Source organism: Chiloscyllium plagiosum, unplaced genomic scaffold, assembly GCF_037043375.1.
Source record: "Chiloscyllium plagiosum isolate Xiang-an unplaced genomic scaffold, Cpla_swu_hap1 HiC_scaffold_7, whole genome shotgun sequence".
NCBI lineage: Eukaryota > Metazoa > Chordata > Chondrichthyes > Orectolobiformes > Hemiscylliidae > Chiloscyllium > Chiloscyllium plagiosum.
The window spans coordinates 52,051,787-52,066,375 of NW_028270145.1; the positions used below are offsets into that span (position 1 = coordinate 52,051,787).

The 14,589-nt window shown below is 41.3% G+C and overlaps 1 protein-coding gene across 1 annotated transcript in view; it reads left to right on the forward strand.

Moving 5' to 3' along the window:
- Positions 1 to 14,589, forward strand: part of cirsr (corepressor of RBPJ and splicing regulator) — a 59,196-nt gene that overhangs the window by 20,193 nt on the left and 24,414 nt on the right. Inside the window, 1 exon segment of the mRNA XM_087989007.1 lies at positions 8,091 to 8,197. Within this exon segment, the coding sequence (XP_087845133.1) occupies positions 8,091 to 8,197 (107 nt within the window).

Consider the following 14,589-nt stretch of genomic DNA (forward strand, 5'->3'; position numbering starts at 1 on the left):
TGGCTGAACACTTTAACTCCCCCTCCCACTCCGCCAAGGATATGCAGGTCCTTGGCCTCCTCCATCGCCAGACCATGGCAACACGACGCCTGGAAGAAGAGCGCCTCATCTTCCGCCTAGGAACCCTCCAACCACAAGGGATGAATGCAGATTTCTCCAGCTTTCTCATTTCCCCTCCCCCCACCTTTTCTCAGTCCCAATCCTCAGACTCAGCACCGCCTTCTTGACCTGCAAACCTCTTCATGACCTCTCCGCCCCCACCCCCTCTCCAGCCTATCACCCTCACCTTAACCTCCTTCCACCTATCGTGTTCCCAGCGCTCCTCCCTACCTTTTATCTTAGCCTGCTTGGCACACCCTCCTCATTCCTGAAGTGCTTATGCCCGAAACGTCGATTCTCCTGATCCTTTGATGCTGCCTGACCTGCTGCGCTTTTCCAGCAACACATTTTTCAGCTCTGATCTCCAGCATCTGCAGTCCTCACTTTTCCCTAGGTGTTCTGCAAGGGTCAGTACTGGAACCTCTGTTTGTAATATATATAATTTACTTGGATAAAAATGTAGGTGCTCTGATTATTAAGTTTGCTGACAACATGAAAGATGGTGGAGTGAGGAAGGTTATCAAAAAAACAGCACGAAATAGATTAGTTGGAAATTTGGATGGAAAAATGGCACATGGAGATTAATCTGGAAAAGTGTAAGAGGAAATGGCAGGACCCTTGGAATCACTGGCATACAGATGGATCTTGGGTCCAAATCCATAGGTCCATAAAAGTGACAAAAGTGAATAAGGTGATTAAAGGAGGTATATGGCATTCTTGCCTTGATTGGTCATCACGTTGAGTATAAACGTTGACAAGTCATATTGCAGCCGTATAAGACTTTAGTTGGGTTTCATCTGGAGTATTGTGTGCAATTCTGGTTGCCACACTATAGGAGGGATGAGATGGCCTTGGAGAGGGTGCAGTAGAGGTTTACCAGGATGTTGCTTGAATTGAAGTGTCCAGTCAGTTCTGCTATAATATTGTAGTTCTGTGCAATCCCATGAGATAAGAAAATCGCATAATAGCGGCGCCATTCAAACTATTTGGGCCAGAATCGCGTTACAACCAATATGTGCTTTAAAACTTTGTGCTTTAGAAACAGTATCACCAATTTGTTACTCGTGTTATAGTGAATCTGTGTTAATAAAATGCGTATTATAGCAGAACGACCTGTATTAGCAATGTGGAGAGGTTGGACAAACTTGGATTCTTTTTTCTAGAGCATCGGAGGCTGAGCGGTGACCTGATAGAAGTATATAAAATTAGGAGAGACATGGATAGTTGAAGTCTTTTTCCCCAGGGTGGAAATGTTGAATACGAAGGGGCAAAGAGTCATACAGCATGAAAACAGACTCTTCCGTCCATCTCATCCGTGCCAACCAGACATCCCAATGTGATCTAGTCCCATTTGCCAGCATCTGGCCCATATCCCTCTCAACCCTTTCTATTCATATACCCATCCAGATGTTTTTTAAACATTGTAATTGTCCCAGCCTCCACTACTTCCTCTGGCAGCTCATTCCATACATGCATCAGGTCATTTTTAAGTCTTTCTCCTTCACCTTAAATCCATGTTCTCTAGTTTTGGACCCCACCTCCCCAGCTATGAAAAAGACCGTGGTCATCCTATCTCTTTTATAAATCTCTATAAGATAACCTCTCTGTCTCCAACGCTGCAGGGAAAAAGCACCAGCCTATTTAGTCTCTCCTTATAGTGCCAATTTTCCAGCCCAGACAACATCCATGTAAATCTTCTCTGCACCCTCTCAAGTTTAACAACATCGTTCCTTTAGAGGTAAGGGGGGGAAAATTTATAGGAAACTTGAGGAATGTTTTTTTCACAGAGGCTGGAATCTGCTTCTGGAGGAGATGGTAGAAGCTGATATGTTAGCAAAGCGACGTTTAGACGGACACGCGAACAGGCAGAGAATAGCAAAATATAGACCATGTGCAGGCACATGGGATTAGGTTAGAATGGTATCATGATTGGCACAGACATAATGGGCCAATGGGTCTGTTCCTGTGTTATACTATGTGCAAATATATGTATATTTACTGTGCTATAGGGGAAGCAATGGCCTAGTGGTATCAGTGCTGACTATTATTCCAGAAACTCTGCTAATATTCTGGGGACCTGCGTTTGAATCTTGCCGCAGCAGATGGTGGAATTTGAATTCAAGGTAAAATATCTAGAAGCAGAAATCTACTGATGACCAGGCTATCATGTTGATTGTCATGAAAACCCATCGAGCTCACTCATGTCTTTCAGAGGAGGAAGTCTGCCATCCTCACTTGGACTACATGTGACTCCAAACTCTCAGCAATGTAGTTACCTCTGTGAAATTAATGGACATCATCACTGGCCTAGCCAGTGACACCCCACAGCCTGTGAAAAAATGAAAATAACAGGTCTATGTTCTTTGAACCAGAAGGCCTGGGTTCAAGTCCCACCTGTTCAAGAGGTGTGTCATAACAGGTTGATTAAATTATCTGCCCTCAGGAATAGAATAGAATAGAATAGAAGAATACAGCGCAGTACAGGCCCTTTGGCCCTCGATGTTGCGCCGATCCAAGCCCACCTAACCTATACTAACCCACTATCCTCCATATACCTATCCAATGCCCGCTTAAATGCCCATAAAGAGGGAGAGTCCACCACTGCTACTGGCAGGGCATTCCATGAACTTATGACTCGCTGAGTGAAGAACCTACCCCTAACTTCAGTCCTATATCTACCCCCCCTTAATTTAAAGCTATGCCCCCTTGTAATACCCGACTCCATACGCGGGAAAAGGTTCACACTGTCAACCCTATCTAACCCCCTAATCATCTTGTACACCTCAATCAAGTCACCCCTAAACCTTCTTTTCTCTAATGAAAACAGCCCCAAGTGTCTCAGTCTTTCCTCATACGATCTTCCTTCCATACCAGGCAACATCCTGGTAAACCTCCTCTGCACCCATCCTTCCTATAGTATGGCGACCAAAACTGCACACAATATTCCAGATGCGGCCGCACCAGAGTCTTATACAACTGCATCATGACCTCAGGACTCCGGAACTCAATTCTTCTACCAATAAAAGCCAGTACGCCATATGCCTTCCTCACCGCACTATTTACCTGGGTGGCAACTTTCAGAGATCTGTGTACATGGACACCAAGATCCCTCTGCTCATCCACACTACCAAGTATCCGACCATTAGCCCAGTACCCCATCTAATGGGGTACTAGGGTACTAGGAACTAGGGTCTAGCAGTACAGCTGTAATATCTCTACCTGTGAACCAAAAAGGATGGGTTCAAATTCTACCTGCTCCTCAGGTGTTTAATAACGTGAATGAACGTGTTATTAAAAATATCTATCCCGAAGAGCTGCTGCACTGATGCCCTGAAACTGAGATGGTTAACCTCTAAATAGTTACCACCATTTTCCATTGTGCTCGGTATGACTGCAATTGCGGGGAGGTTTCCCCTGATTCCCATTCACTTCAGTTTTGCTAATTCTCCTTGATACTACTCTGCCACATTCTGCAATGAATCCTGCAGATAGTAATGCTTAGTAAAGGCATTAATGTTGATCCAAATAAATCTGTTAGACGAAAACCTGATATTGATTTTTAACCTTGTTCACCCCAGACCAACACTGGCACCTCCACGTCATGCAGATCACTGAAAGTAATATTTCTGCTATGCTAGTTAACACCAACAATACAGTCCTTGCAACACCACACTCAAGCCCACAGCTGAATAACTCTGTGTAATGTTTGTTTGGCTCTGCCAGGATGTGGACCTTCCAATTGCATTGTCTATTTAACAGATTGATTGCTCGTCGACTTCTGATTGTTTGAAGCTTTCGTAAGTTTGAAGCTCTCCATAGTTGCCTGAGTTGCAAATGTCCATAGGGTGGAGTGGGCAGCTCCTGAAGTATTGTGCATTCCTTGATACCATACTTCCATGTGCCTTTGCCTGTTATTGACCAATATACCAGTGGATGCAACATGATGATGGAAGGCTGTTGAATTTTATTGGAGGAAACTGTGGATGATCTTGGAGGGCAACCTTCAGCAGCGCTGAGCCTAGAAGGACCAGCTTCAAACTTCATTGACTCCACCTCAGTAGCAATCATCTGAGCTGGCTGAATTGCAACAGCAAGGTGGAGTGCCAACATTGGGAGCTCTAATTCTGTCATTTTGAGAGAGGACAGCTTGCTTGTGCTCTATTGAACCATTGTTCCTCTGAGTCAATGCCTCAGCAATCCAACTAGTATGCTTGAGGACAGATTGTTAGGCTTCTTTACACCCTGCTGGCTTGATTTTAAGCTGGCTTATGTAACTATAATGGCAGCAGTCTTGGTTTTATATGGCATAAAGCTGACCTTGCATGACAGCAGTCTATTTCCACTGTCAGATTCAGACAGAAGCTGCCCATACTGCATTGAAACCTGAGACATCAGAGTTAGACACTACCCTATGATTGTGTCCACAGTGTGCAAATGCTGCCAACTTCTTGCTGCAAGGAATGTGTTCAAAGCTGTGCAGAACTCTCTGCAGTGTTAGTGCTGGACTCTGAACTGTCAAGAAGCATGAAGTGCAGGCTTAATGACAGCCTTCCTATGGCACCAAGCATTTTGTATAAATTTCAGTCTTTGGTTGCCAGCAATATTGAAGCTCTCATTTGATTCCTCTGCAGCTAAACTCATCTGTGACCTTTTCCTCCAGTGAGCAGGCACGTGTGATTTTCTTGACCCCTCTCCTGTGTGCAGCATACTCATTCTTAGTGTCTGAGTATAAGGAAGTACTGTCATCATCAATGGTTTTGGCACATTGTCCACATGTTTAGCAATGGAAGTTACAATAGGGATCAGCACCATCTTCGCTGCAGGGAGGAGTAGAACAAGTAGCAATGTCTCCCCCTTTTACTTTATTCCCGCTACCTTAGTTGTGTACCACCTCGTCCCACACAAGAGCGTGAAGTAAGTTTGTGTGATGCAGTGTGTTTGAATAAAAATGTCATGGTCGAATAGCTGCCAGTATATGTGCCTCTTGAGATATGATGCTTGTAGCAATGCTCAGTGTGTGAGGTTAAGGTGGACCATATGGTGTAAGGTACAAATCCTGATAAATTATTGCTAACTCAATAACGATGATTTGAATTGAGAAAGAACAAATGCTTGTGATTCAGCTGGAAGGATTTGACGTTTAAAGGTGCATTCACTGGCCTTGACCATTCATTTTAGGTCATTGAACTAACAGCATGACATTCGGGTCTTTGGGGCTTTGCTGCTGGCCTTGACCTCCACAGCTATCTGCTTCCACTCCCTCTGACTATGTTTCCGAACCCTATGAAATCAGGGCACCTCACCTCCTTTCCCCCTCCTCAACTAAAATTCCTAGTGCAGTATCCAAAAACCTTAGTGTTTGTTCTTGTTCACATGCTATTCTTCACTTCTTTCTTTCCAGCTGCAATTCACTATCTGCATACCTCCCTCACCCGCTCCAGTATCTCCCTTTCAAGATGTGCTAGTGATTTTCAGCACTACGTTGCTGTGCGACCAATGCATAGCACAGTTAGTGATAGCTAACAAACAAGTAGCATGCAGATGATCCTTGTTCACTTTTTTGGGTTATCCAATTTAACTCCATGGGGATTTGATCTGCTTTTTCTTCGTTGCTAGTTTTTTCTACTGGTTTGCTTGGTCAAATAGTGCCTTCAATAAACAGCTTGTTTCTCCACTCCCACAAGTTAACTGCAGAATCCATTACAAGATCTATCCTTTGTACCTGCTTTCTTCCTTATTTACCTGCTGAGTAAATTGGGGTTATGTTCTTTGGATGGAAGAATGGTGGTCTCGTTGAAACATTCAAGGTTACGGAGGGACTTGATGCTGCCATAACCTGCTGATTATTCCCACTATTTCTATTTTACAGCATCCACATTATTCCGCTTTTAGACATTGAGGGAGATTGTGGCTGTGCCATAATCGACTATATAGTGAGGCTTGCTACTATGCAGCTATTGGAGTATAAAAAATTGAGGCTGCGTTATAATTGAACCACAGATAAAGGATCCCATGCAGGAGCTAATGAAAGTTAAAAGGAGTAAACTGACTGAAGAACTTGCTTAGGCCAATGCTAGGAGGAATTGGGGATTGGTGAGAGAGTGTTAGATTAAGGAAGTCAATAGCCTTGCCGTTCCTGTAATGTAAGCGAATATATATGGATGTTCATTATATCAGATTGCCGCTAGCTGAGTGTCATATTTTGGCCCCTCATGGGCAATGAGGAGTGGACAGGATTGTGAAGTTGAAATTGAAAATCAGCCATGATCATATCTGGGAGAGACTTCTCCTGCTTCTACTTCATGTTCTTACATACTTATATCCTTCAGTGCCATTAGCCACAAAATACAGGCCTGGTTTTCATATATATGCGGACAAGACACAGTTCTACTTCTTCCTTCTGTACCAGTTTCATATTTATTGCTGTGGAATTGACACCAAGTCCTGGATGATTTACAACTTGTCCAAATGAATACCAGGAAAACAAAAATGTTCATTTTCAGCCCCTGCCTTAACCTGTTCCCTTGCCACTGGTCCCTCCCTAGTTATTACCCTTGCTAATATATACTAACTATCAATATTCTGGAGGTTGCTATTGACCAGAAATTGAATTTGACGAGCCACATACATACTGTGGCCATCAGAGCAGTTAAGAGAATTTTGAAGTGAGTACTGCACCTTTTGGCTCCTCATAGCTTGTCGATCGTGTAAAAGGCACAAGTTGAGAATTTGATGAAATACTTTCCACTTGCTTGGATAATTGCAACTCTAACAATATTTGAGGTGGTAGGTACCAATCAGAACGAAGGAGTCCACTTGATTGGCATAATCTACATCACCAACACACAATGACAGCATTGTGTACTATATACAAGATGCACTGTAGCAACTCACCAAAGCTTCTTTGACAACACTGTCATAATATAACCTCTCTTACCCAGAAGGACAAGGGGAGTGGATGCATTGGAACATAACCACAACCTGTAAATTCCTCTCCAAGCCATGCACTATCCTGACTTGGAACTTCATCACTGATTACTGTGGTGAACTCAACATCAAGGAACTCCCTTCCAAAAGCACAGTGATTCTGCTTGCAACAGATAGATTGCACCAGTTCAAGAGTGCAATTTGCAACACCTTTTCGAGAGGAAGGGCAACAATTCCTGACCTAACCAGCAATATTCACATCCTATAAAAGAATATCTTTTTTAAAAAATTGATCAGATTGAACTTGACCATGCACAACTTGAAACTTTTTTTCTAGTGCTGATCTTCAAAATCCTCCTCGCCACACAAACTGCCCAGTTATTTCCACAGAATTTTGGACATTCAGATCATAACTTGAGGGTGAGGTTTTTCTTAATGTATCCATATCCCATCCCCTGCCCTGCTATTAACATCCAAGCCTTAAACTACCTCCATGTTTCTGGAATTCTTAATCCTTTTCATCTTTCTAATTGTCTTTCCTGTTTATTAGATAGAGGTTCAAGTTTATAATCAAACTTGAGTCCCCCTTCCTGATTTCTCCCTCTGAGGTTTGATAACCATTGATCACATTTTCATTTTTCAAGCATCTTGGGATATATTTTACATGCAAGTTATTCAGAAATAGGCGCTGCACCTGCATAATCAGCTTGCTTGTTTTGTTCATTCAATAATTTTGCAAGATTACAATAAACAGTTTAAGATATGTTTTGTGTCTATTATGACTAGCTTCAGTTTAATGTCGCCCATTCCCTAGTACAATGCTTCTGAAAGTTTTGCAAAATGTGTTCCTGCTGTGTTGCAGATAAATGCATCTAGTTGGTATTCTTCACTCTGTAGCAGCTGTTTTATAGAATAATATCTAATCATTTGCACAGCAGAAGATCATTTGAATTGATTTATCTAAGCTATTTTAAACAAAGAAACAAGTAGGTTCCCATTGTGAAATAAAACCTGAATGTAAGCAAATGTTAATAAGCATTGATATGTATGCCCTTTTTAAACAGGTCCATCAATGCATCCCTCAGAGCTGATGGCAGAGATGCGAAATAGTGGATTTGCACTGAAACAAAATGTACTGGGAAGGAATACAACTCCAAATGACCCATCACAGGTATTCTATATTTATGAAGTGAATATGAAATGATTTGGCAGAAAACCATTTTCAGGTGAATAATGAGATTAAGCAGCCCTGATCTTAAAATTTTAAACACAACTTTACTGAGGTAACAGTGGGTTTAATGGAAACCATGCTAAGTGAAATTAGTTATAATTCAGTGCTTAGACTTTTTGTGATGCAACCTTTTCTTTGCTTAGATTTTAATACTCCAAGTTTATGTGCATTTTTCTGCTTCATGTTATAAACTAAATTATGAAATTGTCTGTGTTTTAGCTAATTTTCATGTTCGATTTTATAAGGACAAAAAGATGTGATTTACGAAAGCATCTAGTTGTGGGATATGTATTTTATAGTATTGGTCATGAATAATCGTTTATCTGTAATTTGTGTTGTTATATTGTGAATTTCTTTTTTCTATTTTTAATTCATCTGTGGACAGTTCTTTGTGCTGTCTTATTTAGACTACCTGTGTGGGCTTTTCTTTTCCCAGTACATCTTCCTTCATATAATTGTGATTAAATGGTATAATTAATTTGTCACTTCCTTTTCATTTCATTTCCCTAATACTGCCAATAGCTTTAAATTATGAAGAAATAAAGGGAAGGTTTTTTTTAATCAATTCTCCTCATCTTGGTAGTTAAAGTATACTGTTGTGAGATTCCAAAGTTTGATACTGAATGTTCAGAGTCTCCATTCTGAAGTTTGACCGTTCAGCTGATTTTGGTTCATTCCATTTTGTAAAGTAGCCTTGACTATCAATGAAGCATCTATTTCTTGCATTTGAATTTGGCCCAGTTGTCTGACAGCCTCTGTCTGCTGGTGTTAAAACTAATGCATGCCAATATAGAGGAAGAAGCATGTGTCTCTTGGTTATTTATCAGTGTATCATAAAATCGATGGTCCATAATGTAATTTCACTATCCGAGAGCTAGTTGAGAATCCTCCACAGTGCCTTAAATTAGATGTGACTTTCATTTTGAGAATGCTATCATACTCAGTTCACATAGGCTCAGTGTCAGGTCTGGAAGGCAAACATTGCAGTCACACTTTCCTGTTGTTATTCTAGAGACTCAATGGCAGTGTGTCAGATAATACACAGCCCACATTATTTTACTGCAACAAGAGTGAAGATATTCAAGATTGCTATGTGAAAAAGTTTCAGATTCAACGCATGTTTTAATAGCATTGTTAATACAAGCTATTGATTGCCACTGTGATTAGTTAGCTAATTCTGACCCTTTAGCATGAAGCCTATTCACAAAATCCTTACAGTGCAGAAAGAGGCTTATTCAGCCCATCAAACCGCTGAAGAGTATCCCGTTCAGTCTTAGTCCCAACCCTACCCTCATAATCCCACATTTCCCAGGGCTAATTCACGTAACTTGCACAGCTTTGGTCTGTAGGAGGAAACCGGAGCACCTGGCGGAAACCCATGCAGACACTTTTAAGCAGTCACATGGAGAACATGCAAACTCCATGCAGTCACCCAAGACTTGATTCAAACCTGGATCTCTGGTGATGTGAAGGCACAGGGCTAATTGCTGAATCACCATGCTGCCTGCTGTTCTGGCTGGAAGAAATACTTTTCCTGTTCAGAACCATACTAGCTGCTTCACAAAGTTGCTCTGAGTGCAACTGTGACTTGCAAAGTTTTGAACATAGAATTACTTGCTCAGAGGTTGCAACTGGGATATGGAGATTACCATGCATTTGTAAAATATTTGCCAAAAAACTGCTTTCTTGGCTTTTAGTGTTGACCTGAAGGTTGATGTGAAGCCAAGTTGTACCATGTAGTCAAGCTGGTACTTCAGCTCTGTTGATTTGAACGTGTTTCCCATATAGGGACAAGAATAGGCTATTAAACTCATTAAGGCTGTTTTGCAATTCAATTAAATTGTGGTTAGTTTTGCCCCTAATCTATGTACCCACATTAGATCACTGCTACTTGATATCCTTAGCTAATAAAAATCTGTCAGTATCAGTATTTAAAAGTTCCATTGACACGAGCATCCTCAGACTTCTGGAGAAGAGAATTCCATATTTACGTGATTTTTGGTTTCAAAAATTGCCCTGTTGTCCCAAGTTCTTTCAATAAGATTGAACATCTTGTTCTACATTCCCATGCCAGAGGAAATAGCTTTTCTGTTTATGTTCTGTTGAATACTTTTATCATTTAAAGCCTCAATTAGATTACCTGTAAAGCAAGGGAATACAATCCCAGTTCATGCAACCTGACCTCACAAATGAACCCTTTAAATTGCAGAATTGATCTAGTAGTCCAGCACTGCACTCCCTCTGAAGCCAAGTTATACCCTTCCTCAAGTGATACTGTACTAAGAACTGAATGTAATATTCTAGACAGGGTCTGATTGTTTTTGTACAGTTGAAGCGTAACATTGACCCACTGGTATTCCGATCTCTTTGTGATAGAAGCCAACATTCTATTGGCACGGTGGCTCAGTGGTTAGCACTGCTGCCTCACAGCGCCAGGGTCCCGAGTTTGATTCCAGCCTTGTGCGACTGTCTGCGTGGAGTTTGTACGTTCTCCCCGTGTCTGCGTGTGTTTCCTCTGAGTATTCAGGTTTTCTCCCACGATCCAAAGATGTGCAGGTTAGGTGAATTGGCGATGCTAAATTGCCCATAGCATTCAGGGGTGTGTAGGTTTAGGTGTATTAGTCTAGGATAAATGTAGAGCAGTAGGGGAATGGGTCTGGGTGGGTTACTCTTCGGATGGTTGGTGTGGACTTGTTGGGCCAAATGCCTGTTTCTACACTGTAGGGATTCTATGATGATTCTATGATTGTAGTAGCCTTTTCATTACTTTTTATATCTGTGCACTAGCCTTTAGTCTTGTATGTGAGTGAGTAGACAAATCCTATGCTCCTCTATTGTTTCCAGTTTCTTAACATTAAACAGTTATTTTGGATTATTTCTCTTGGTCCCAAGGTCAATTACGATATTATTTTCCGTATGAAACTCCATATGCCATCACTGTATCTGCAAATTTGAATCAGTCAATGCCTGTTCACAAATTCTTACATGATGAATTGCTTCTTCTGATTTGAATATTCAGCACTCTATAATTTTATCCTTGTAATTTCCGCCTTCGCTACTTTCTCTACTTCATATCCAAATTTCAACCCTTGAGAAACGGATACCCTCCCATTCCATGAATTTTCTGTTTGCTGATAATTCAATGTGCAGAACCTTATCAAATGCTGACATACATAGGCAATTCCATGTCTACATTGGTAATGGCCTTCTCAAAAATAATCAGCAGTTAGACAGACGTGGCTGAATCTTTATAAACGCTGCTGACTTTTCAGATTTGCACAATTCTAGACACTCAGTCCTGATGATAGATTTCAATAATTTTCAAAACAGCTGTTGCAAAAATGACAGGCCTGCAACTACTTGTTTTTTTTTCCCTTATGGTTTAAAAATTGGTGTGACATTTCTAGTTTTCTGATTCAAAGACACAATTCCTAAATCCATTGAGATTTTCTGGCAAAGTGTATCTTGGATTTTTCGAACTGTTTCTTTTAAAACCTTAGAATGAAATCAGACAGATCCTAAGGATTTGTTAATCTTCAGTTCCATTGGCCTGAACTTTGAAGAAAACCATAGGGGTGGCAGTGTAATTACTGCACAAATCATTGAGAAAATTGAATCCACAAATCAACCAGAAAAAGGGCATCTCTTTGCCTATCCTGTCAGTTTTATGAAGGTTTTGTATTTGCATATTAAATATACATTCCACCTGCAACAGGAAGTCACGTATCTAACGATTGTTAATGATTGCCAATGCACCCCTCTAATCCTGAAAGTGAACAGTTAAAAATGTGGTGATAAACTGCTGTTTGGATATTCTAAAATTATAATATATTGGATACTATTGACTTTTTGACCATTTTTTCCAGTAATGCAGTCTTTTCCTCTCATCTTTTCCCTTTGTGAATTGATATCTTATTAATGCACTCGAATTCATTCTTCTCAATCCTTCCCTTGTTTGTTCATTTTTACCGACAGTCTCAGTGAGAAATTTGCTTTGTTGGTGCCATTATTCATCAAGGTCCAAGATGCCCTGCTGTTCCCGTTATCTATTTCGCTTATAGTGCAAATAAAATTTGGCCTAAAGGATGAGGGAGAAATCTTTGCGATCCATGTTTGTAGTTCAGTGTTGTGCTCCAATAAATATATGCCCTTATTTTCACCTATGACCATTATTATTATATCTACATTGACTTCCTCAAGAAGGTTCTTTGTGTTTTGTCTTTCCCTTCTATTTTGAAGTTTGGTTCAAAGTATTAACATAACAATTCTGTCATAATCTTACATTATAAGTAGATTTCAATATAAATCTAATACCAGCCTTCTGGAACTTTGAGTCGAAATCTACTCTGGTAAACTCAGTGACTCAGAAATGAGATAACAAGAATCCAGAGAAAGTATATTCCTGTCAGAGTGAAAGGGAAGGCTGGTAGGCATAGGGAATGCTGGATGACTAAAGAAATTGAGGGTTTGGTTAAGAAAAAGAAGGAAGCGTATGTTGGGTATAGACAGGATAGACCGAGTGAATCCTTAGAAGAGTATAAAGGCAATGGGAGTATACTTAAGAGGGAAATCAGGAGGGCAAAACGGGGACATGAGATAGCTTTGGCAAATAGAATTAAGGAGAATCCAAAGGGTTTTTACAAATATATTAAGGACAAAAGGGTAACTAGGGAGAGAATAGAGCCCCTCAAAGATCAGCAAGGCGGTCTTTGTGTGGAGCCACAGAAAATGGGGGAGATACTAAATGAATATTTTGCATCAGTATTTACTGTGGAAAAGGATATGGAAGATATAGACTGTAGGGAAATAGATGTTGACATCTTGCAAAATGTCCATATTACAGAGGAGGAAGTGCTGGATGTCTTGAAACGGTTAAAGGTGGATAAATCGCCAGGACCTAATCAGGTGTACCCGAGAACTCTATGGGAAGCTAGAGAAGTGTTTGCTGGGCCTCTTGCAGAGATATTTGTATCATCGATAGTCACAGGTGAGGTGCCGGAAGACTGGAGGTTGGCAAACGTGGTACCACTGTTTAAGAAGGGCAATGAAGATAAGCCAGGGAACTATAGACCGGTGAGCCTGACCTCAGTGGTGGGCAAGTTGATGGAGGGAATCCTGAGGGACAGCATGTACATATATTTGGAAAGTCAAGGACTGATTTAGGATAGTCAACATGGCTTTGTGCGTGGGAAGTCATGCCTCACAAACTTGATTGTGTTTTTTGATGAAGTAACAAAGAAGATTGATGAGGGCAGAGCAGTAGATGTGATCTATATGGACTTCAGTAAGGCGTTCGACAAGGTTCCCCATGGGAAACTGATTAGCAAGGTTAGATCTCATGGAATACAGGGAGAACTAGCCATTTGGATAGAGAACTGGCTCAAAGGTAAAAGACAGAGGGTGGTGCTGGAGGGTTGTTTTTCAGACTGGAGGTCTGTACCAGTGGAGTGCCACAAGGATCAGTGCTGGGCCCTCTACTTTTCATCATTTATATAAATGATTTGGATGCGAGCATAAGAGGTACAGTTAGTAAGTTTGCAGATGACACCAAAATTGGAGGTGTAGTGGACAGTGAAGAGGGTTACCTCAGATTATAACAGGATCTTGACCAGATGGGCCAATGGGCTGAGACGTGGTAGATGGAGTTTAATTCAGATAAATGCAAGATGCTACATTTTGGGAAAGCAAATCTTAGCAGGACTTATACACTTAATGGTAAAATCCTATGGAGTGTTGCTGTCTCTTCACTGTCCACTACACCTCCAATTTTGGTGTCATCTGCAAACTTACTAACTGTACCTCTTATGCTCGCATCCAAATCATTTATATAAATGATGAAAAGTAGAGGGCCCAGCACCGATCCTTGTGGCACTCCACTGGTCACAGACCTCCAGTCTGAAAAACAACCCTCCACCACCACCCTCTGTCTTTTACCTTTGAGCCAGTTCTCTATCCAAATGGCGGCACGGTGGCACAGTGGTTAGCACTGCTGCCTCATAGCGCCAGAGACCCGGGTTCAATTCCCGACTCAGGCGACTGACTGACTGTGTGGAGTTTGCACATTCTCCCCGTGTCTACGTGGGTTTCCTCCGGGTGCTCCGGTTTCCTCCCACAATCCAAAAATGTGCGGGTCAGGTGAATTGGCCATGCTAAATTGCCCGTAGTGTTAGGTTAAACGGGTAAATGTAGGGGTATGGGTGGGTTGCGCTTCGGCGGGTCGGTGTGGACTTGTTGGGCCGAAGGGCCTGTTTCCACACTGTAAGTAATCTAATCTAATCTAATCTTAAAAAGAGACCTTGGAGTGCAGATTCATAGCTCCTTGAAAGTGGAGT